The sequence below is a fragment of the Trichoplusia ni genome, chromosome 9 (genome assembly GCF_003590095.1).
Source record: "Trichoplusia ni isolate ovarian cell line Hi5 chromosome 9, tn1, whole genome shotgun sequence".
Taxonomy (NCBI): domain Eukaryota; kingdom Metazoa; phylum Arthropoda; class Insecta; order Lepidoptera; family Noctuidae; genus Trichoplusia; species Trichoplusia ni.
Window position 1 is genome coordinate 7,764,487 of NC_039486.1, and position 24,767 is coordinate 7,789,253.

The 24,767-nt window shown below is 35.4% G+C and overlaps 3 protein-coding genes across 4 annotated transcripts; 1 reads left to right on the forward strand and 2 right to left on the reverse strand.

Annotated features, from left to right (window-relative positions):
* Window positions 1–3,832: 3,832 nt before the first annotated feature.
* On the reverse strand, window positions 3,833–7,347 carry LOC113497172 (WW domain-binding protein 4). The gene is made up of 7 exons (XM_026876584.1): window positions 7,236–7,347; window positions 7,058–7,130; window positions 6,405–6,596; window positions 5,839–5,980; window positions 5,293–5,392; window positions 4,878–5,060; window positions 3,833–4,062 (listed from the first exon to the last, which is right to left on the reverse strand). Coding segments are annotated over exons 1-7 (888 nt in total). The 5' UTR covers window positions 7,238–7,347; the 3' UTR covers window positions 3,833–3,866.
* A 506-nt stretch (window positions 7,348–7,853) lies between these two features.
* LOC113497171 (putative ATP-dependent RNA helicase me31b) lies at window positions 7,854–13,282 on the forward strand. Of its 2 annotated transcripts, none has more exons than XM_026876582.1 (8): window positions 7,854–7,951; window positions 8,381–8,607; window positions 8,678–8,759; window positions 9,438–9,644; window positions 9,834–10,005; window positions 10,091–10,241; window positions 10,339–10,534; window positions 10,621–13,282. In XM_026876582.1, the coding sequence occupies exons 2-8, from the start codon at window positions 8,540–8,542 to the stop codon at window positions 11,071–11,073; spliced, it is 1,329 nt and encodes a 442-aa protein (XP_026732383.1). In that variant the 5' UTR covers window positions 7,854–7,951; window positions 8,381–8,539; the 3' UTR covers window positions 11,074–13,282. The 2 variants fall into 2 exon arrangements, with proteins under 2 accessions (XP_026732383.1, XP_026732384.1); XM_026876583.1 differs by lacking the exon at window positions 7,854–7,951 and adding an exon at window positions 8,091–8,234.
* Window positions 13,283–16,769: 3,487 nt separating this feature from the next.
* On the reverse strand, window positions 16,770–24,681 carry LOC113497463 (E3 ubiquitin-protein ligase TRIM9). Its single transcript, XM_026877021.1, has 9 exons — window positions 23,728–24,681; window positions 23,240–23,335; window positions 22,473–22,706; window positions 20,922–21,069; window positions 19,761–19,903; window positions 19,092–19,230; window positions 18,577–18,807; window positions 17,929–18,101; window positions 16,770–17,292 (listed from the first exon to the last, which is right to left on the reverse strand). Exons 1-9 carry the CDS (start codon window positions 24,406–24,408, stop codon window positions 17,158–17,160), a joined length of 1,980 nt encoding a protein of 659 aa, XP_026732822.1. The 5' UTR covers window positions 24,409–24,681; the 3' UTR covers window positions 16,770–17,157.
* Window positions 24,682–24,767: the final 86 nt, after the last annotated feature.

Sequence of the window (24,767 nt, forward strand, 5' to 3'; positions counted from 1 at the left end):
GGTAGCTTAATTAGGTGGCTTAGTATTAATTCAAGAGTACCTAATTTCGTTCTATGAGTACATAGTGAGCATAGTTTGAAAAAGGAACATGCTTTGAGAAATAGGATTTAAAAAAGAAAACATTTCTGATTACAGATAAATAAATTTTAATACTCGTCACTTAAAGAAATAATTTATCACACATTCTGACTACTTTTGGATGACTATTATTGCCTTTAAATACTGATTACACTTTACACAGTTATACAAGATAGGTACTACATTTATTTCGTAAAACGATAAACAATACCATGGTATACGTAATTTGGCGGGCTAAAGGGGTGAAGTACAGTCGACAACACAAGTTTGAAAATTATTGAGAGCGCTTTTATTTCAAAGCAGTGAAGGTCATTTGTTTACATAAGCGTAGTCGACTGTACCTACTAGTCGTCCTAGTAGTAAGCTAGCGGGTATCCGTATGAGTAAGCGTAAGGGTAGGAGTAGCTGTACGCCAGAGGACTACCGTAGTACGCGGCCGGGTAGTACCCGTAGTCCAACACGTATTGCGGCTTGGCTACTGCAGAGCTAAGCAGCATCGCCGCAGCAAAGATCAACATCATCTGCGAAACACAAGTTGTATGTCTTCATATTGATCAACAAATCCTAAATTGACATGATAAAGATGGTTAATTATATAGGAAGATATTGGAATTTAAAAATTATACCCAATATTTACTCTGATAGCCGGGTGGTTCAAGTCAAGACACTAAAACCAACAGCGCAACATGACGTCGCAGGTTGAATCCATGCGTAGGACAAGCATTTGTGTTAACCACGAGTGCTTGGACAGAACCTGGGTGTCTTTGGGCTTGTGAATTCTTTGTCAAACCACAAGAATTATATTCCTTAATGCGGATCTCATTTTTTTTAAAGAAATATATATTGATATATACAAATCATCAAATAATGTGTCTTTACTCCAATCAAATTAATTGGATAGTAGGTATGTACATTGTCTCTATTTTATTATATAATTATAAAGTAAATCGCGTCACTGCAAATTACACAATTTTTAATACACTGCTAGTACCTACTTATACTTATTTTATTCTATGACTATTGAATAAATATATTTATCAACAGACAAATAAACTTACCAGTTTGAACATGTTGAACAGTGATGAAACAGTTCACTTAACAAGATCTAGTAGATCACTAGACAGGACTGATGCCGATTGATGCGACTGTGTATGTCATGCCTTCTCCTGCGCCCGTCCAGCTTATATACGGAGCAGAACGAAGCCCGAGGTCCGGCGTCCCGTCCGTGATTGGAAAAACTAATGATCCTCGGACCGTCCTCAACATGCGGCATATAGGATGTAAAAAATCTCACACACAATGTCGCATTAACAGTTAATAGTACTTCATTTCCATATTGGTCCCGGATCATGCTGTGACAATAGACGCGTAGAAAATTCGACGACTGATTAATGGCTGGAAAAAATGTTTATACAAACACTATTGTCGCATTTGTATTCTATTATTAAATCCTTTGGTATGTAATACGAACTACATTTATTTACAATTCGTGATCCTTAACTTTTTTCGAGGTTCGGTCAAACCAAGTAGGTTCTCATAAATTTGTACATTAGTTTCCTCAGTCTCTGCTTCAAGAACCCATATAAGAACTCTTTACTCTACGGTTTTTTTTTTTGTAGGTAGGTACCTTCATTGAGTAGGACCTGTTACATTTAAAATCAACTGAATGAAGGTACGACGTAAAAAATAATAAAGGATAGGATAAAAATAGTAAAGGCTGTGATTTTTCTGATGTTCTCGATAAGCACATTCCTACTCAGATTTGAATACACATTCATAATTGAACTGCTATGGGTCGATATGCGGTTGATATGCACGCCAACCAACAGTATCAATTATAGTTATAAGTCACGTAGTCACGAACACTGCATTTATTCAATTATTAAATAAACCATCTGTCATGATCAGAGCACTAGTTAACATACATAAATAAATAAATGAAAATGTAAAAACATAAACAAACTCGTCTATATCGTCACGTAGCTAACATGTCCTATGTTCTATGAATACTTGATATTATAAACTCAACATAATACTTACTTAGGTGCTACTTAATTTCAGAGGATAAGTTAGGTTTTTTGTTTGTAAATAGTTGGCTCTTAAACTAATGAACTTATTCAAAAAAATATTTCACCTAGTAGAGTTCTATAACAGTAGAGCAGAAATATTGCAAAAACTTACGTAAAAATCATTCATGACAGAATTATTCCTCTTAAAAACTTCAAAAAAAAAAGTCCGCTTGAGCGTTCCTATATCTAGCTTTTAAGGTTGACTCACTATAACAATTTTAAAATAATTAGCGTATTTGCGCAATACCGAAGCCACTTTACAATGAGATAGATGAAATATTTATCTACTTTTCTTCTTATTATTTTTTGTTTTCACTGCAATTTCACGATAAGTCTAAAATCGAAATCAAAAAAATATCCTACCTCATACCTTCATAACAACGTGGACGAAGTCGCGGACAAAATCTAGTACCTATCATATATTGATAATATAATTTCAAACAATTAAAAAGAAAAACATTGGAATTTTCCCGAAGACCCTAAAACTTAACAAATTCCTACGTAACTATAAGTAGACCTACCTACTTCCGTTTGAGCACAATCAACAAATTAAAACGATTTTTTAATTAGGGGTGCTCTTTTATTTCCAAAGTGAAGCCCTACAAAGGTGAGTAAAATTTATTAAAAAAAGTTAGGGTTCAATTTCCTTAACTTTTGTTTTATCCGTTAACAGAAAATACAATAAATCTTTTAGGGGTCATTATGCATGTATTTTTCATTGATTTTGTAGTTTAATGGTGCTTTATCTCTTTAGTTCCGTAGCCAAAGTGTAAAAACAGTTAGAAACAAACTTTCGGCTGACTGTCTGTATCTCTGTCACCAGGTTATAATCTCAAGAACTGTGACAGAAAAACGGTTGAAATTAAAAAAAGGCTAAATTCTGTTCCCTATTTCACAACGAAAACATCGCAGTGAAGTAACTATTGCCATGGTGATAACTTGATAGGTGACGATGTTTTCTGCAAATCGTGTTTTCTTGCAAGGAACCCTCAAGATCGCGAGCGTTACTCGCACTTGATCGGCTTTTAGTTTTGTAGAGTTCGCTTTCAGGTATCTTTTATCAATAGAAATGTTTATTCTTAAATTAACACTGCTACGAATAAATGAACAAGAATGCACACGACCCTTATCATAAGCCCAAGTCATTACATAACTATGTGTAGCTAAGTGGGTATTACATCTACAACTTTGACAAGCATCTTATTAAACTATGATTATTAAACATATCACGCCTGACACCAACATCCATTCCTAAACATGGGCCTTGTCAAGACCACTGGAACGACACTGGTCCACAAAGCCGTCGTGGCACGGCAATAATCATTTAAATACTGAGTCAGTATTTCAGATTGGAGGGTGATAGTCGACTCTATCTAAAATTATTTTTTTATATTCAGTCTCAAAATGTAAACTACCGATCGAGCAAGGTGGTTACAAAACAAATTTATCGCTGTATCTACCCTTATATATATATTGGTAATCTTTTTGACGCTCCTAGCAATTGTAACAATTGGAATTTCAAATTAAGGAAATACATATCACTTGGGATTTGTAACAATTCGTAGTAATAGTATTTTATTGCAATTTGGACAATTGTAGCATTTGGGATTATTTTAGCAAATGTGAACACTAAATAAGTAATACAAATTGAAATTAAGTGAAGGAAGGAAAAATTAAAAAAAGTATGATTTTATTTACATTTTTTATTAATATTAACCATTAATCATCATCTAACTTCTGGCGCATGTTTCTCTTAGGGTTATTGATTTTCCGCTTTTTAAACTCGACAGGTTCATCACCGAGTGACTGTATGCGCTTCTCCTTAAACTGAAAGACTTCTGGTTCCATTATAACTGGCGGCGGGGGTAGCTCCTTACCAGGCTTAGGTAACTGGAGGTCAACGACTTCAGTAGGTCTGAAACAAGTAAACAAACCAAGGTCGGAAAACGTTACGGAGAAGTTTGGTACCATTCGCGAAAGCAAAATGGAATCAAACATTTAATACACAAGTTACTAGCGTGTACATCACGTTAAAGCGATAATAGCGAGAAAAAACAATTCATATAACAGAATTTTTACTTCTGTGAAGAAGTTACTAAACGAGTCATCAGCTAGCCATAGTCATAGATTCGAGCTATTGGCAAACACGTTTTTACAAACCATGAAGATCGGTACATAGAAGTAGAAGTAAAAATAAAAATTATGTACTTAGATAACTGTTTTAAGCCATTATGATTTAAATAATAAAATGTCTCGTAATTATTTGTTAAAAAGAAAATTAAAATACAGTCATTGTTACTTCACACATACACGTTCGAACCTATCCAATATGGATATTTAGTTGTTAGCTGTAAAACTTAGCTTAATGATCGCAATCACTATTATCTTATCATTTGAAACGCATAGTGTAGACATAAAAAGTTATTTAGGGTTGAGCGGATAGGCATTTTGAATTTAAAAAAAAAACCATTCGCGATAGCAGAAAGAAAATAACAATATCATCGGATATTATTATCGATTAATTTTATGAATGCATAATTATGTGATTTAGAGCTGATTTTTCAATCGCCAGATAACTTTTATTCGACGAATATGTTTGACGTTTTGACAGCTTTTGTATAGAAAATGTGTCAAACGGCCACATTTATTCCTCAGATAAAAGTTATCTGATGATTGAAAAATCGGCCCTTAATCGCACAAATGAGAATTAATAAATTTCAAATTACTTACTGAGTTATAACTGGAGTCCATGACCCATATGGTTTCACGGCGCGCGGCGGCGGCCCGTAGTCGATAAATCTCTTAGGAGGTGGTGGATCTTTATTTACAGCCAGCTCTCGCATTTTCTCCCTTGCTAAATGAGCATTGACCTCCTTATTCACTTCTTCTTGAGCTTGCTTTTGTTGTTGTTTCCTGAAAAGAAAACACGTGTTTGGAATACCTTACACACTGCCTTTTCCATCAAACAATATCTGTGCATTTTAAATTATTAGTTTTGAATTAAAATAATACAATTTTAAAATATTATTCGGTTACACAATTGTATATTTGTTAAAAACTTAAAATACTAAAACTATATAGTGTTACACAATAATCTGTATTTGAATAATTACTTATGAAAGATGAGCAAAATAGACAAACTCACTTTATTTTCTTCTCCTTTTTGTCTTGTGATTCCTTCTTTAGCTTACTCTTTTCCTGGTCTGCTATTGAAACATACTCATCGGGAGTATCCCACGAGGTTTCTGCAAAATAAAAGTAATAGTAGCTAAGGTTGTATATAGTTTTGTATGACAAAACTTCCGATTTCTAACAGATAAAGACTAAAGACACAAAGGTTATTGTCAACTTATCATGACACTTATTATATTGATTGATGTAAGAAAAAAATACAAATAAAATGTTATAGTTCTCTGATCAATTTTCAGAACTGGCCAACATAGGATTTCACAGTACAATAGCTTTATTATCTTTTCACACAAAGAATGAAATAAATTTGCATTGTTTATGCCTATTTGTATTCAGTGGAAAGGATCCCCTGTAGATTTCAGATTGCATTCCTCTTAACTAGACCTCCTATTTGGACCCGTGTCCCCATGTTAGCCTTAAACAGGTCCATGTTTCTTTCCTTGAATGTATCTCATGAATTAAAAGAATTACCAACAAATATATTTTGACCAACATGCAATACCATTTGTTACAGTGTTCCAGAAATATGAGCTTCCATCTTCACTCTTCACTTCATTCCAGATAGCCTTTTTGGTAGGTGTGGCAGCTACAGTTAAAGTTGTTTCACTGCTACCACCACTCAGGTTAATCATTTCGTTTATGCTCTGAAAAATAAAAGATTTAATATTTAAAAATACAATAGGGCCGGATGGTGTCTAGGTGTGAAAAGTAAAAACTTTAAATATTATATAAGATATATTTTTGGCTTTACTAAGCAAAATAAAAATTGACTAAGATAAACTGCTCTAAAGTTCTGACAGAAACGACCATACACATAAGTTCCATTCAGTGTAATTTTTTGAGACAAAATAAAGATATGTCTCCATTATTTATTATTAAACTACCACACTGTAAACAATAATTTGATATTCAACTTGGTATTATTTTGAAACTCTAACCTTGAAGCAAGGTAAAAGAATATTGTATGTTCTTCTGATTGAGTTACTATTACCATTTTGAATCAGTCCATTCCTATTGTTGTTAATAATAACAATATCATAGAATGTAGAAGTAGTATCATAGATGTACCTGTGATGTTAGATCTGCATTGTTTTGCACATCTTTCAAATAAGCAGCCATTGCTGCTGCCTCCATTTTTTTAATATCATCATCAATTTTTTCTTTCTGCTTGAACTCTTTAGCACTTTTTTTACTGAGCTGGGATATGTGTTTCTGAACATTTTCTTTGTGTCTCTTACCATTTTCATGGAACGAAATAGACTGAAATAGACATTGAAGATTTTAATTCTAATTTCTGCACATGAATTTAAAAATATAAAGCCTGTTATCTTATAAATGTTGCAGGTTTAAAACCTACTTGTTTAAAAAAGATATTATTAAAAGACAAAATAATACTGTTGGTTTAAAATTATAACACGGAGAGTCTGTATGGTTTGTCTTTTGATGCAAAAACTCAATATTATTATAAATATAAAATGTGACCAATAAAACAAAAATCACAAATTATTTTTTATCAAAAAGCAAAATAATTGGTTATGTGTTCATATAAAAAGTCACATCAAGATTGTTGTGTACCTTTTTAGGTACCTAAGTAAATGGTATAATATTAATCAAATAAAGTATTAGTATTAAAGTGTGTAGTAAAGTCATTTAGTATACATCGCTGTATTATGTGCTTATAATATAAAATTATAGAAAAGCGAGATATTTAATAAACTTACCACTTTATTATCGGCGAACCAGCATTTGCAAAATTCACAATATTTTCTAGCTTGCGACTTCCAATACTCGGTCCTGAAAGTTTTTAGGTTTTATTAAAGTAATAAAATGTATATTGTTATCAGTTATTGGGTTCGTTTGCATCGCATGCTAAACTAGTTATTTCTAAAAGCTACTTACATGGTTTACGCCAATTTATATAAATGAAAATCACAAAACAATCGATAAGTAAATACAAGTTATATTTTATTATGACAGACAATTGACATGTGTAGTGCAATGACATTAAGCAGATGGCAAAGTAATAGTACCTATTTTAAAAGAGTTGCCTACTTTACTTTGTTCAACTAAACTAAAAAATAAATAAATCGGGAGCATTGACAATAGTATATTATCACTGCCTTAATCCTTATGGATCGAAGGTGTTCCTGAGTAAATAAAGGGTCTGGGATAAAGTAAAATGTATTAATTCGTAACGAGTATATTTTATACTTAGATTTTTGGCAATATTGAGATTGCCCGATTTTTCTGTAATTGTTAAAGGCTTGCAGTATCGATTTCTTGAATAATTACGCAATGCAAGTTCAGCTAACAGTTTTTTTAAAACCCAAGGAGACGAGGTCAAGCAGATTGATTAATTGAGAACAGATTTTTAAGGGTTCAAATTTAGCAGAAGGGTAGCTTAGAAAGCTAACAAATACCCTCTGAGTTTTTTTTATCACATTATTTAAAACACTTTAATTAGTTACACATTTCTTTAGAATGTTTTCGTGTTGTCTTGGTATTATTAATGGTGTTTATAACTGTGTGTCATAAGTTGGCAACACTGTTTTGGTTACATTGTGATGTCGTCGTCGAGTATCGAGTGTCGTCGTCTTTTGTAGAATTTTATCAAGGTAATGTTTATTTATGATTTTAATTCCTTTTATTTTTAGTTCCAATATATGCAATTTTGATTGCCTAATTGTTGATTAACTTTCCTAATCAATTAGTTATTAACAACTTGTCATCTATAAATTTCTTGGCGGCCATATTAAAATTTGAAGGAACTACTACGACTTTGTTTTATCCCGTATAATCTTGGCAATCATATTTGGTTTGCAGTTCAATACTCTAGAAACCGGAATTAAATTGAATTTACTTGGTTAAACTTGTATTAGTTGTTGTTAGAATGAGTGTGTAAGTCAGTTTTAACTGTTTTATATTTATTTGTACTTATTTTTGTGCTTGTTGACGCGTCTCGTAATCTCGTTTACCGATAACTCACTTTAGCGTCTCGGTCTGAAGTGGGCCGATAATTAATGATTGTCTATTTATTGTTTCAGATATCCCCGGACTAAGTTGGTGAACGTGATAAACTTCTAAATAGCTTATGTGTCGAAAAGTGACTTATCGTAAAATTTGTTTAGTGTCAGACTTGGACAAAGAATTGTGATTCTAAGTTTCTAATTTTAGTCGTGTCCCTAGTGGGATTATTTGGCAAAATGATGACCGAAAATAGAATTAGTTCAAGTAATCACGTCGGAAACAGTATGAGCAGTCAGAATAAGGGGTTTGTATTTCTCTTTATGCTGCATATTAACAATTCAATTTTTTTTTATTAACCTTGCGCATTCTTACAGAGATGTCGATAAAAGTATCGATGACATTGGTTGGAAATCAAAATTAAAAATACCCCCGAAAGACAGGAGAATAAAGACTAGTGTAAGTTTTCATGTTTACCCTCATTATTTTATACTTGATTTTTTATTAACCTATTTAGTTGCTTTTACACAACCAAATAATGTTTAAGATAAAACATGTTTATGAGTTTCGAAAGGAGCTCCTTATCTTTATTGTTTATTATATATTATGTAAACAAAACTGATTTTTTAAGTTTCAATTGCAAATAATGCCCTAATTTGTTTTAAATCACTCAATTTGCTTATAATTATTTAAACATGCGAAATGATTCTTGGTAAATAATGCATTAGGTATGGAAGAAAAATATTCATGTGTAAATAGGGTCCCATTGAAAAACTAAATATTGCTGTAGTATCTTATCTTATTCTTCTTATCTTATTATGTTGTAACTGTTTGTTTCTTTTTCACTTCACTATCACAGATATAAATAAAATACTTTATTGATGTGTTAACTTATAATTATACTTTCTTATTATTATTACAAATAATAAACAGTCAAACACTTATTAGGGACTGTAATTTTTAAGTTGTATTTAAAATTTGTATTTTAAAAAATTCCACTTTTACAGTTCTTTGAGTTGTTTTGGTTTAAATTACTGAGTAGTTGTAATAGCACAAACTCATTTGAAAATGTTATCATCTGACTGCTCTTAAGTTTTTAACTTTAAAGTATCTATAACTATATTTTTGCATTTAAAGGATGTAACAGACACAAGAGGAAATGAGTTTGAAGAGTTTTGCCTAAAACGAGAGCTATTGATGGGCATTTTTGAGAAGGGATGGGAAAAGCCTTCCCCCATACAAGAGGCTTCCATTCCTATTGCACTTAGTGGTAAAGATGTCCTTGCAAGAGCTAAAAACGGTACTGGCAAAACTGGCGCTTATTGTATTCCAGTTTTAGAACAGGTTTGAACAAAAATATTTTTAATTGTATGTTTTTTGTTTTTTTTTGTTGTTTTAATGATGATATTTTTGGATTCCCCTTCACTTTTCATAAGTGATAAAACCCGTATTTACTGATCTTCTTATCAGACATTATACCTTTCAGGCATAATTAGTGAGCTATTTAAAACATTTTGAATTTTCTACATTTAGGTCGATCCCAAAAAAGATGCTATCCAAGCTTTAATTGTGGTACCAACTAGGGAGTTAGCGCTCCAGACATCACAAATTTGCATTGAACTGGCAAAGCACACAGATATTCGTGTAATGGTTACTACAGGAGGTACTAATCTCCGGGATGATATTATGCGTATTTATCAAAATGGTAAAGAATTTCTCAATTATTATTTTATTTTTAATAATTTGTAAACATTTTTTGCATTACTAAGTTCATCAATAATTTGTTTCAGTTCAAGTAATAATTGCTACGCCAGGTCGTATGATTGATCTCATGGATAAACAAGTTGCCAAGATGGACCAGTGCAGGATGCTGGTTCTTGATGAGGCAGACAAACTTCTTTCTCAAGACTTCAAAGGAATGCTGGATATGGTTATTTCACGGTGTGTAAATGATACATTTTTGTTACTCATCATATGACATGAAAATGTCTTAAAGAGCCTGGAATTTATTCACTGTAATTCATTTATTTTTCTTCAGATTACCCAAAGAACGCCAGATCTTGCTGTTCTCTGCCACTTTCCCACTGAGTGTTAAACAATTCATGGAAAAACACTTAAGAGAGCCGTATGAGATTAATCTCATGGAAGAACTAACACTGAAAGGAGTTACACAGTACTATGCATTTGTACAAGAAAGACAAAAAGTGCATTGTTTAAATACACTTTTTTCAAAGGTTGGTAGAGAATCTAAATTGTTCTATAACTATCCTTATATTTCAATACATGAAATATAAATGTTTCCTTTTCTTCTTTGTTACAGTTGCAAATAAACCAGTCTATAATATTTTGTAATTCAACTCAACGTGTGGAGCTGCTTGCAAAGAAAATAACTGAGTTAGGTTACTGCTGTTATTATATTCACGCGCGTATGGCGCAGGCGCACCGTAATCGCGTATTCCACGATTTCCGTGCTGGACTATGCCGCAATCTTGTGTGCTCTGATCTCTTTACTAGAGGTATAGACGTGCAAGCTGTCAACGTCGTCATCAATTTTGATTTCCCGCGCATGGCGGAAACCTACCTGCATCGCATCGGTCGTTCCGGACGTTTCGGCCACTTGGGTATCGCCATCAACCTAATCACGTACGAAGACCGTTTCGCCCTGCACCGCATCGAGCAGGAGCTGGGCACGGAGATCAAGCCGATCCCGAAGGTGATCGACCCGGCGCTGTACGTGTCGCGCCCGGACGACGACGACTCGGCCGACAAGTAACGCCGTGCCGCCGTCGCACCGTTTGCGCACATGCTTGCAGCGCACACCGCAACTAACTGGACTTGCTGACTGGTGAAAGGAACTACATAGTTTAAATCTTTAAAAACAAAAAACTTATTTGTAAAAAAGTGTAATGAATTTATTGTAACAAAATGTGAGTGTAAATAGTTTATTGTGAGTAAGACTTTGACCTGAAATGGGTTACTTTTTTAAAGTGTAAATAAACCACACATCAGGACTTAAACAAAAAGGTATCTTGCGTACTTTGTCCATATTGGATATTGTGAGCGAATTCCTACATTGTTAAAATATAAAAAATATTTATTTGAGCATCATCTGTGAGAGTCTACCTAGATTTGTCCATCATCTTACATAAATTTTGGTAGACTTTCTGCTGCTATCATGGATACCTACCCACACATTGTAAGTTTGAGCTAGCACTGGGTTATTTTTCTGTAAAAATCATAAAATTCTGTGAGGTGGGTAGGTGGTAAGACTAGCTCAAACAGCACTTATTGTTGAAAGAAGAAACATTTCAGTGTTTGTAATGTTGTTTCTGACCGCTTGAAACAATGTTGGTCATCAAGCCGTTTTTGGAAAAGTATGGTCATTATGATACAAATCCCCATAGACAGAACATGACTGATCTCAAAATTTGAGTATAATCAAGAACATCAAATTTCAGTTTTATTTTAGTCTGGATGAAGTATCATATTGCCCTAGCTTTGCAGTTGTCTGTTAAAATACTTTTAATTTTTTAATTGTTAAGCGGTTCTTGTCACAGTACTTAGTTAATTTGCAGCTTGATATGAAAAGGCACTGGAGGGTGATATGGTCAAAATAATATTCATATAACAGTTGATTTTGACACTTATAAAAAAAAACTAGCTATGACTGATCTAAAAAGAACCAAATTGCAAAACAATGTGTTACTGCTAAAATTTGCTCTCCAGTCCTTACCTGGTATAAATATCATGTTGATCTAGAAAACCTAATACTTGCATGAAACTGTGACGTTAAATAAAGTTGGGGAATGTACCATTCTGTTACGGCTTGTAGATATGGCACATTTCTCATACTGGGGATTTATTTGTTTTAGAGAGCTTTGTTTTAATGACAAAACTAAAATCTGCTCTCAGGGGATATAAAACATTCGGGATGTCAAGTGAAGAGTTAATTTGGTTAACAAGTAGATTACACTTAAACTCGTCGATTATTATTTCGATCCTTTGGATTTTAAAGGGCAAACTTTAATGTTGTACATATTATGTTCTACTGTCAATTCATGCACCTTTCTTATTTTGATGTTGAGTTTGTAACATTATTTTTAATTAACTGATCCATATTGATCTACTAGTGAAGTGAGAATTCAGTATCATTTGGTTTCATATATTATTACAATTTAACCAAGTACATTTTATTTTATTAGCCTGTTGGATTAAGAGAATATTTTCATGCAATTATAAACAGTCTTGTTACTTGAAAATTGTTTGGAAAGATTGCTTTGCTGATTGTGTTTAGATGTAAGGGTTGTTTTGGAATATGGAAGAGAAATTCAATTGATGTTGGTGGAAATTGCATACAAATGTTGTTAGTCAGGAAAAATGATTTTGACAAAATATATCTGTGATATAGATTGATGTTGGTTTCATGGTACACCCAGCAACACAGCAAACATTTATAGTTATTAAAATATACTGAATAATTGGATAAAATGAGAGAATATAAACATCTGTGTTGCTGCCCATGCATAACTGGATTAAGATAGAGTGTGTACCTTCTAACTATACATATATTTAATTATTTAGTCTTCCGATAATCTTGAAGTATGTGTAAATGTAACTGACCATTAAATATAACGAGAAATGCAGGTTAATAAAATAAAGCAGCAATAATGTTAATGCAAAAGTGGAAACAAAGGACATTGATTCATGGCTCTCTGTATTGATGTCTGATAACAGACTGCAATACTTGTAAAAGTAATATTATCACTTGTACCGTAATGACGCTTCAAACCGATTGTCAAGCTCTCATGCACACACCGTTTGATCTCTACTTTTCAGTTTCGTGTGTAGAAAGCATTGATTACTAAGCAACAACTTGTTGCTGCGTTTATGAAACATGATGATAATACCGTGAACCAATGTCTACTTCAAAACAACGATTTTGTGAGCGTATTAAAATACACCAGATTTTTTGAAACCCAAAATGGAAGCATATCAGATAAGATTTTATAAAGATGTTATAGTTTCAATAAATCATGCTCTTATACAAATGTGTCGAAAGTATTCTAGAATTATCCATATTGGCAGTAGCGTATTCTGTAATTTAATTATTTATCTTGTTTTAACATTTCAGAAATATATTGTTGTTGAAAAAGGGCCAAAAATAAACTCTTCACGCCATTTTATCTTTTATTACGTCTTGCTTACCTCTTCGGCGGCTAGCAGCCCTGTTAGTAAGGAAAACATCACATTGCATTCGATTACTATTAAACCTTCGTTCCAGCAATCAGCGTGGTACCGGTGGTACGCATGACTAGTAAAGGAATATGACCAAATGAATAGTTGAGTTAAAATCCTTGTTGACTTGCAGTATGCTTAAAACTAAGCTAGCTTTCAGTACAAGGCAATAAATAAACAGACAGTAAACGTTGACTTAATAAAAAAAATATGTTCAACAAGATTACAGTCCTACAGTAATTATAAAATAAACCCTTCCTTTTTCTAACTTTTGTTCCGGCTGATGATGGTATCATCATAATAATATGATGATGCATATTATGCATACGAGCAATGAGGCTAGAACTTAGACACCAAGTCTATGTGCAAGCTTGCGCTATATTTGGCTTGTAGACATTGCTTCTTTCTTGGCAAGCAAGCGTGGGTACTGTATTCCTTTTTTATAGTTACTATTACAGTATGGTACTGTATTACTGTATATACTCAATTTGCTAAGGTACTAAAAGAAAATATTTTAACAATAAAATCTGTTCATTCAGTGTGAGATGTGTAGTGTCATTTTCTGCAAATATTTCGTGGCTGGTGTTATATTTCGAGGTGCTATTCTTTCCCAAGAAAATATACGAAGGAATTTATTTTTAACGGCTAGAACAACCTAATGATGTTGTGATTATAGGTAGTAGGAAAATGTTATAAGTCTTGAAGTTGCCTTTTCATGTAATATCCTAAAGTATGTGCAAATAAAGACATTTTCATTAATATGAAACCATTAATAATCTATACTAATATATAAAGCTGAAGAGTTTGTTTGAACGCGCTAATCTCAGGAACTACTGGTCCAAATTGAAAAATTCTTTTTGTATTGAATAGACCATTCATCGAGGAAGGCTTTAGGCTATAAATCATTACGCTGCGACTAGTAGGAGCGAAGATACAATGGAAAATGTGAAAAAAAAACAGGGCAGGTATAAATCATAACTTATTATCTTCGTCCCCGTGGGTAGAAGGAAATACCTTCTACCCACAGGGACGAAGTCGCTAGTTTTGACATAATTTTACAGGTAGCCACTGACTCACGCCGCGGCAGTTCAGAATAGATACTATGCGGCAGCCTTCCGCAACTATTTAAATTATACAACTCGCAATTCAAGGATTCGACAAATGATTTCGCACTCTTGTTTCACATACATACTTTAATGTCTTTTACAAAAAAAAGAAACAAAAACTTAATGCCAAGTTATAATGTTATATCACCAAGTACTGAAATAAGTCAGTCAATCTAATTTTCCTGTTTATCAAACTTAGGGTTCATCAAACTAAAAAACAATTTATAGGATCAGGAAGCTCAGAGTAATAGATGTTTAAACATATAAACCGGCGGAAGTAAAAACCTCTGCCCTTTTTTGCAGTCGGTTACTGAGGGTTAGAAACTAATATAAATAAGCAACTTTTTAAGTTGAATCTTAATAATTTATTGTATAATAAACTTTTAATGGAAATCAGTCATAATTAAGTACATAGTTGCACAGATTAGGTAGTGGATGTCAAAGTCCTGATAACGCCATTCGCTGCAGCGACTAAGGTTAGTTTTAATACCCAGCTGCGGTTGAAACCGCGACGTTTCGCACATCTCCAAAGGCCTAGACACTTAATTTATTTAACATCGAATAGGCTAAACGTTCCATATTCTATGAATATTTTCAAGTTGCAGTTGTAGCAATTAAGATCATGGCACATTATTCCATTGGTTTAGGTACTTGGGTAGCGTTTTAAACAGGAACTATAATTGTTTACAAAAGGTATACAATTTTACTGTGTTTAAAACTTACAACTAATGTTATACAATACACATTAGCAAAAAGAATTCGATTTATATTGTAAGGTAGTTTACATTTTTTAAGTACCTAAACTAAAGGAGTATATCAACCGCAGCAACGGTACCCTTAACAGCATGACTATCAATAAAATAATAAAATCGAGCATTAAGTTACATAACTTTTTTTTATAATTATACTGCAAACTTATCGCTAGCCGACAACTAATGAATCGGATTAATCGAATATACGTCTCCTTGCATGCGAATTACGTACACAATTTGTACACGGTATCGAGAGTTGCTGCGGAGTATTTGCCAGACCTTTAATCTATACTAATATTTAAGCTGAAGAGTTTGTTTGTTTGTTTGAACGCGCTTATCTCAGGAACTACTGGTCCAAATTGAAAAAATCTTTTTGTGTTGAATAGACCATTAATCGAGGAAGGCTTTAGGCTATAAACCATCACGCTGCGACTAATAGGAGCGAAGATACAATGGAAATTGTGAAAAAAAACAGAACGGGTATAAATAATAACTTATATCTTCTTCTTCCCACGGGAACGAAGTCGCGGGCAACAGCTAGTTTTATATAAAATGATAACGAAACGAACTTAAGCTTCCAACAGGATATTATTCTTTACTAAGATATGTTTAATATTTTCACAGTAGCCTAGGCATTAAGGCTAGTTATTTATATCCCCTTCTACCTTAGTGCCCAAGCTATAAATCAGTGAAAATACTTGATTAGAAATTGATATATTATAGGCATAGTTATTATTCTTATGTTTACGTAGTTGACCGTGACAAAATATAAATTAAATATTGACTTAAGTTGCAAAAGTACTTAAAATAAAAGTAGAAAAATGGCGGACGTACATGGTGGGAAACGGAATATTTTAGTAACCTATCAGGTCCCCAGACATAATTAGAGAGTTTCTTTTTAAATTTAAAACTAAAGAACACAAACAGTGTAAACTTATGATAGCGAATATAATAAAGGCAATGTCATGTCTACCATAGCCATTGTTTTAACAAATTCATATTCATGCCATAGAATTGTATGATTTAAGAGATCAAGCAAAATAATGGTTAAGTACAAGTTTTGCGGAGTCTAAAGTAAGTATAATTTAAGCACACAGGTTTAGTAAAATTTTACAAAAACTTATTAAGTTACATTTGTGCATAATGTCTCAGTCATAGGATAAATAATTGTCAAATATCGATATTAATAATAAGTTTTATATTAAGGAAATCAATATATATTATTTCAATTAAACAATATATTATGTCACACCATTCAATCGTATACCTATCTAAATGACGTTAATATATTAATATTAGATTTAAACGCAGCTTACTTCTAATGGGGCCATTACAAAATATGTATTCAATAACAATAATGTAAATTCGTTATTCTATTGCGTATTAATTAGGCGATTAAAAAGATATCGCCTGGGACACTATTACTTCCCTTGATACAAAATATATAGCTCGAAAAACATTATTCGTAATATAAAAAATAAAATAAGTAAATACATTTATGTATTTATCGTACAAATGATGAACCAAAGTAACAGCTATGGACGTTTAGAAATAAATAATGGCGTCGTTATTCGTCAGTAATATATTGATTAAGTTTCCTAACAAACGAATAGTTTACGTATTGCCTTGGGCGTTTTAAGTAATGTTTGTTTAAGAGGAATTTACAGTTCATATTGTGCGCTTGACAAGACTGTAACAGACGATCAGTAAGACAGGCGCAGTTAAGGTGGGGTTTTATTGTCCTCATCGTGAGTGTCGCGACGCTCAGTCGAGTGAGAGCTGCGCCACGAGCAGGTCGGGCGGCGGCGCCAGCCCCGGCTGCAGCGTCACCGCCACGCCGCGGTTCAGCGACACCGCCGGGTAGAACGCGCCGCGCAGCCCCGTGAAAGCTATGTCACCCTGGCAACAAACCCTCAGGTCAACACCACTCAATGATTTATTCTACAGTACTTATTGAACCTTTACTATTGCTGCGATTTAATGAATCATTGAGGGCTAAAATTAATGACGAATAAGTATAAAGCAGATGAAATGAGAATAGGCAATATGATAGAAGCAAGTAACGCGGAACGCTACATTGAGATCCTTTTCAGAATCTTGAAGATCTCCCAGGAGATTTCTGAACTTCTTGAGTCTCCCAAAACTACCTTCAACACAATAGGCCAGTCATAGATCTTAGGGAGCTCCCTCCGCACTTTACCGACGCGTATAGTTACCGGCACGGATCTTGAGCGCTCGGCGAAAGAGTAGGGATCGCTTTGGGCATCGTAAAATAAAACGCCAATCAATTGTGCGTACTCGTCTTGTGCATACAACTGCAGTAAAGAACGAATATCAACCAATCACGAGTGACGGCTATGACGCGATGCGCTGCGGGCCAATCATTGCACTTTAGCCCGCCTCGCGCCTCACTTCATACCGCAAAAGGGACCCAAAAAATTAATTCTGAGCAGGTGAAGGTCAGCGGTCAAGATCCGTGCCGGTAAATATACCGATGCAAAAGTCAATAATAGAGTAGTTGGGTGGGGAGCGTACCTGCGGCTGGTCGTCCACGGTGAAGCTGAGCGTGCCGCGCGTGAGGTCCAGCAGCACGCCCACAGTGGAGCCGCGCGCGATGCCGCCCGCCGCGCGCCCGCCGTGCGCGCCGCCGTGCACGAACCACGACCGGGACCCGTCGATGTACATCGCCCAGCCCAGCGCGTCGCTGCCTGCACACATCAACCAAGGAAACATTATACATAATGATCCGTTATTCATAATTTTAACGTTACTAATTTTTTGAGATAAACCGCTGGAGAATTAAAAAAAAAATGCAGATGTTTCCACTTAACTGCCAGTAGGCCTATAGTAGGTACTCAAGAAACGTTAGATAACAGAACTACTGACTCTAGGATCTCGAAGAAAAGGCAAAAAAATCCATAGCTTACTCTTGAAGTATCGAATAAGCACGATGGCGTAAAAAGACCGCATCATTTTTTAGTCGGCAGCGTGAAAGTCGACACGGCATCCTGGGTGCTATTGCAAATAGAATAGATTGTCTCCTCATGTGGAAACTAGTACAGCGGACTAAGTCCCTGCTCACTATTGTATATTAACATGTGTCGTTTACTGTACTGTATGGATCTTAGTTATCCGAATAAACATTTTTTTTATATCAGCACGATTCAATGTGATGGGACTCACCAAGCATCTTATCCCTGGCGACATCAGCGCGCGCGATTCCGAAGGCGGGGTCGGCGTCGCCGTCGTAGCGGTCGATGCGCAGGCGCCAGTAGTGTCTGCCGCGCGCCAGCGGCTGGTCGGCGAGCGCCACGCGCGGCTGCCAGCCCGCCGCCGCCGCGCCCAGCCCGTCCGCGCTCAGCGCCACGCCGCCCTCCGCCGCCGCGCAGCGAGCGTCCCACGTGAACCACGCCACTGCGACACACGCGACATCAACAACTATTTAACGATATACCTACTTCTAGAACTACATAAATGAAATGACTTTGGAAATAGCCAACAGGCCATCTTATTAAAAATCTGTCTAGACAAAATTTTACTGATAGAATGAATGGAATTATAGTTTACGTCGCATACTGAATGGTGTGACTAACGGCCATACAAGCAACTTCATACTTGTTTTTGAAACATGCACCAAAGCTATGAGTTTATATCACTGGTCAACGCCCCTCACGAATTTTTTATTTGATCGTTTGTACCTGGAGATGTTTGTAGTCCAATAACTTCGCTGTAGGGTCCTTCCCCAGCACCATTGAAAGCTTTTACTCGAGCACTGTACAGAGAAGCGTAATGCAACCCATCGATAGTGCAAACCGTTTCTCGACCGCAATATACCTCCTGAAAATTAATTAGGTGATTAAATTATCCCATCAGAAACATAATTGTTAAATAAGAGCCAAGTTCAATATTTTATTATGCCTTGATAGTTGACTCAAACCAAAAAAAGATAGACTAAAAATTATTTGAGTTGGCTTGTTCTCATGTACGAATTATGATTCAATGGCTAGTTTCTACCACGAAGATAACTTTTCTGAATAATTTAGGAAATATGACTTAATGGGAGTTTGGCTAATTAGAACAAACAAATTTCGAACTTTTGCAGGTTATAATACAAGTCACATATGAAAATAGCACAAACTAAGAGAGTATAAAAAAAAACTTAAGAGTTAATTTAAACATTAACCGTTTACATAAAATATTGAACTCCTGCAGTCGATTTAGAAAAACATTCACTTCTCTTCTCTTTGCTTTACCATATTGATACTGTGATATTGTGCATTTTGATAAAACAAAATGCCAACCTTACTAATGATCAGTTCAAACAAGGTAACCTGAAAAATCTATTATTAAAAGCGTAATGTTCTCACCCGAAAAGGCCCGCCCAGCCCGTCATCCAGTTCGAGCACATAGCCCCGCACGGCTTGCGGCTGCGCGGGCGCGCGCCACGCCAGCGTGCACGAGCAGCCGCGCGCCGCACACGCCTCTACCGCCATCTCTGGGGCTCCGGGCGCTACATACAAACATAACCTATTACCACTCCATAATAATATAACAACATAATCGGAAAATATTAATGTTCAGTTGATGTTGAAATGTTTATAGTTACTATCGTAAGACTAATTCATTATTAAATATATAATAAAGATGACAACGGTTCACTCACGCGTATTTATCGGGAGTGCCCGACTAGTTTTCGACCTAACCGGAGTCCTTAATCATGGGCTGACATGGCGGGGTCGCGAGTCGATTTGTTTCGATTCGAAGTCAGCTCATGATTAAGGACTCCAGCTGGGACCGACCGTTGCATCATTGAATGATGTTGAAATGGTTCAATAGCAATATAGTAGAAGTACCTACGGTTGATCTGGAATCGACTTCTTATTTGTTTGAATAAATGTTTTTCCATTGCTTTTTACTGGCAATCAAATAACACTGATCTCACAAAATATTTTTAATAGCAAGTCAATATCTTGCGTGCTCAGACTAAGGATTGGAAATGAAAACTTATAATTTAAATCTGTTTTGCAATACCGGATATGTTGCCGGTGTAAAATAGAACCGACAATCGGAAGGTTTGCTATTAAGTCATAGTTAATCTAGCATAACAAACAACTGTCGGATACACTTAGCCCGAATTGGTGATAATGCTAGATAAATTGCAAAATTTAATGACGTGAATACGCACCAACATTACCGTTGATACATTTATTTAGTTTCACCTTCTTTATGAGTAGGTATTTATTTCGTTACAGATCGTTTCAAATGTTACCTGGAGTGTTCATCAGTTGTTCCGCTGCTGCATTTCCAATGAAGAGAAAATAATTTTGGAAAAAGTTTAGTGACGCATAAAATAAATGAACATATCAGTACAATCAAGTATTATAATCATTATTATCAATACTTTTCAGGTGCATGCTAGAACGGTACTTAGGTAAGTGAAATAGCCATTTGTCTCTATTCTGCTTTACATTGCGTCATTATTGCACGGCTTTCTATATAATCCGCTCATCGTTATATTTTATACTTACGTATGCATTCCACGAAATTCATACTCTTGACGGTACGCAGTACGGGTTCGATGTCTAGGGTGAGCGCTGGCGCAGCGGGCGGCGAGTCCAGCGACGAACACAGGCTGGAGGCCGTGTCCTGCGCGCGCGCCGACAGAATGCTACCCACCTGACATAATACCACATTCCTTGTATAACAATAGTTAGAAAAGAAGACAATGGTTATTTATCTAATCGTTATATCAGAGCCCTACGATATTAATAAACAAAACATACTGAAATATTTTACGAGATACTATAGATGCCGCGACTATGCTACGATCGCTATGAGCGCTGCAAAAAAAGTTTTAATGTTTTGGAATTCTCGTTAAATGGTAGATTATAATTCTAATCCACAATTTACGTAGCACAGAGCTATGTTTAAATATCCTATCTAGGAGTATTTCAGTACACTGAAAACAAATAAATGCGCCCGTTATATCACACGGACATCGGCCGGTGATTTGTTTACATTTCTAAGATGGCTTACTATTGATAGACGTACGATCGGGCCACCTGTTACGGCTAAATACTATGAGTAATTACATCACTGCCTTTCCCATCGTGACTAATAAATTAGATAGTTTATCTGGTAACTACATTGTTTTTGTCAACTCAGTTTTCCGTGTAACACAACACACACTAATTAACACGGACAATTGAGGTGTATTTATAGGTACATCCCGATTACTTTTTGACAGTAACGTAGTTTTTTTAATGGAACAAATTGTGTTATTTGGAATATGACAGCAACTACATCACAGAATCTAGAATAGCACTACGTATTACCCAAAGCGAACTTAAACTTTGTTTAGCGTAATGACCTTTTAATTCCTCTTTTATGTGCTACACTACAAAATATGCAAAATTATTATATTTTCTGTATTTTTATGAACCATTGAATTACATGAGGCGGTTGTCGAAATAGTTATCACGAAAAGGCCAAAATAAGAGGAAATTTATTACACTAGCCTACTTTAAAATGCAGTCACTAGGCCATAGCTCAATAAAACTAACATTTTGTAATTTATGCCAGATCCATCAACTTTATTGTATGTTATTCAAACGACACGGAGGAGATAACACGGAGTTTATCAGTGCGACAATGTTTATTGTAACAGAGTGCTGATACATCGGTATCGGCGAATGGCATTAGAATTAGGTCGATCTAACAATACTGTATCTCACAAGGAAGAGATAATACCTTAATGGTTTTGTATTTACCTAAAGGAAGTCCTATGGTATACTGAAAACTACATTTCATAAAGTAAAAGATAATCATCATTTTGTTTCTTTCGAATTGACCATCAGATTCGATGCTATCATTTACTAATTATATCATTGTCATGCAGTATGATGTAATGGGGCGCGATGAAAAGTTTGACCGTCACCTGTTTCGGCTATCGTTCACGTGGGTATATCGCTATTCTTTCTCATAATACCATGTGGGTACCGACGCGCTAATAACCCCTGTCGGTTATTTATGCGGTTATATGAAAGATATTATACAAAAAAAAAACAATTTATGCATACCTGTAAAAAGGCTGCATGATCCGATTCTTTGAGGGCTTCTATAGAGAAGTGTAAGAGTGCAGTAGCTTCCCTCAGTTTTTGTGCGGCGTGTGACGTCAACGAGCGCATATTCGTGATGGCCTGCGAGCGGGTGTTGCGCGCCGCTCGTATTAGCTCGTCGCGTCTTCTCTCTATGGCACGAGTTACTTCTGAACAAGCCTGATCTATTTGTTTTTCTAGTTCTTCACATGACTCCTGCCAAAAATGAAAATTTGTTAGTAGTTTGTTGTTATTTGTTAGAGTAAAGCAGAATTTCTTAAAATAAAGATAATGGATCCTTGTGGATCTACTATGATTTAGAAAAGTCAGATGCGGGGTGGTGGTAGCTCAAGACTCGTTCTCTTGATAAGTGGGAGGGGTTGTCGCGCGAATACAGCAAAGATCGTCTCCCACTGGAGGCTAGAGGAAGGACATCGTCAATGAGGTCTTCCGCGGTGAAAGTAGTGTGATGATCTAGTGAAATACGCAGGGCACGGCAGAGGCACCAGAAATCTCGACAGAGAGAGAGGTCTGAAAGATAAAAGGGGAGGGACAGAGAAAACAAGGCAGAGCCTTTGCTGAGCAGTGGAATCTGACATAGACTATAAGCATAATATTTCAATAAAAAAAACTATAATCTAAATAATTCATATTATGTTTCCACTGAAGGAGTATGTTTCACATCCAATATTTGCTAAACTAAAGATATACTTAAGAACATTCAGTATAACAGGATTATTTATACTTACATTAATTTTTTCTCCTGTTCCTTTGACTAGCTGTATATATTCTGTCATGGCTTTAGCTTGCTCCGATAGATGTTGTAATGATTGGGATAGTTCAGTCTGTAAAAACAAAATAAGGATCAATCAAAATCTGTTAATTAGTTCTAAGTTTCATAAATTGAATGAAAACAATATAGATTGGTAGTGTAAGAAAATAGATCAGGAAATGTTAAAGCTCCTGTTGATATATTTAAGTTTTAATGTTTGCACAGGTTCTAAATTGTTGTTGTGTTTTTGGATCTGGTGAAGTTTGTTTCAAAATTGCAACCTAGCATCCGGTTTATGCATGGTTTTTATCTTGATTGCTAGAAGTCTTAGTTTATAAATGCCATAACAGTCAGTTATGGTATACCATAGATGAAGTAGGTCTTTTGGAGGTCTTTCTATTTATTCTAAAACTAAACACTAAAAATTCTAATTATAGAAATATTTTTTAATAAATTTAAAATAACCTTATGAGTTCTGGCAGCAATGGACAATGCCTGTGTCTCATGTGTTGAGTGTCGTTCAGCAAGGCAGCGCTGACAGATGGGGACAAGACAAGTGTTGCAGTAGAGTACTGGAGGCGAGCCATGGTCCGCACACGTCGTGCCCAGTGCCCGCAGCTCGTGCTGCGCCAGCGGGCCGCGCGTCGGGTGCCAGGCGTCTCTGCAGCCCGCACAGTATCGCACAGAGCACTGCTCACACCGAACCACTGCAGCCCGTCGCTCACCCTCACACATCTGACATGCTTCTTCAGCTGGGGGCGCTCCTGTGACTCCGCCAAACCTCTCAACGATAGTTCGCATAACGCGAAAGGGAGGTAGGCCCTCGGCACCATTGTCATCTAGATAAATAACTTTACTGCACGACGGACATGATATGGTAAATGCTGCACTAGAATAGGCGGGTGCTGCCGGAGTTCCTGCGTAACTATTAGGCCTTGATCCACATACTACTCCGCTGTCAGTTTCGCTAGATACCGAAGCTTTGTCTGCTTCTTGGTAATCATTAGAGGCTACCGAATTATCACTTTCGTGTACATGGGTTTGCAAATTAACTGCACAAACTCGACAAAGGGCATGACCGCAAGGCAGCAATACTGGTTCTCTGTAGAATTCTTTACAAACAAAACATCTTATCTCCTCTTCCATTTTGTTCTGACTAGGCAACTTGATTTACTGCATTTGGAAATATTTTTATCCAAATTACATTGCTTCTATTGTTAGTAATGAAAGTTATTTATTGAAAACTTTGTTGATAACTATAACAATAAAATTGAAAAGTAGCGCAACATGCATTGCAACACTCACTACAGTATAAAAAACTAATAACACTGATCGTAGGTATGTACAACGTTAAACAATACTAAGTATTTAGACAGGTGTGTTTTACATAGATAAACTATAATCGACTAAAAATGTTTCTAAATAATTATATTTAACTTTTAAACCGCGTATTGGTTATTATTCAATTTATTAGAAAAATAAAACAAACGAATGAAACAATTTGT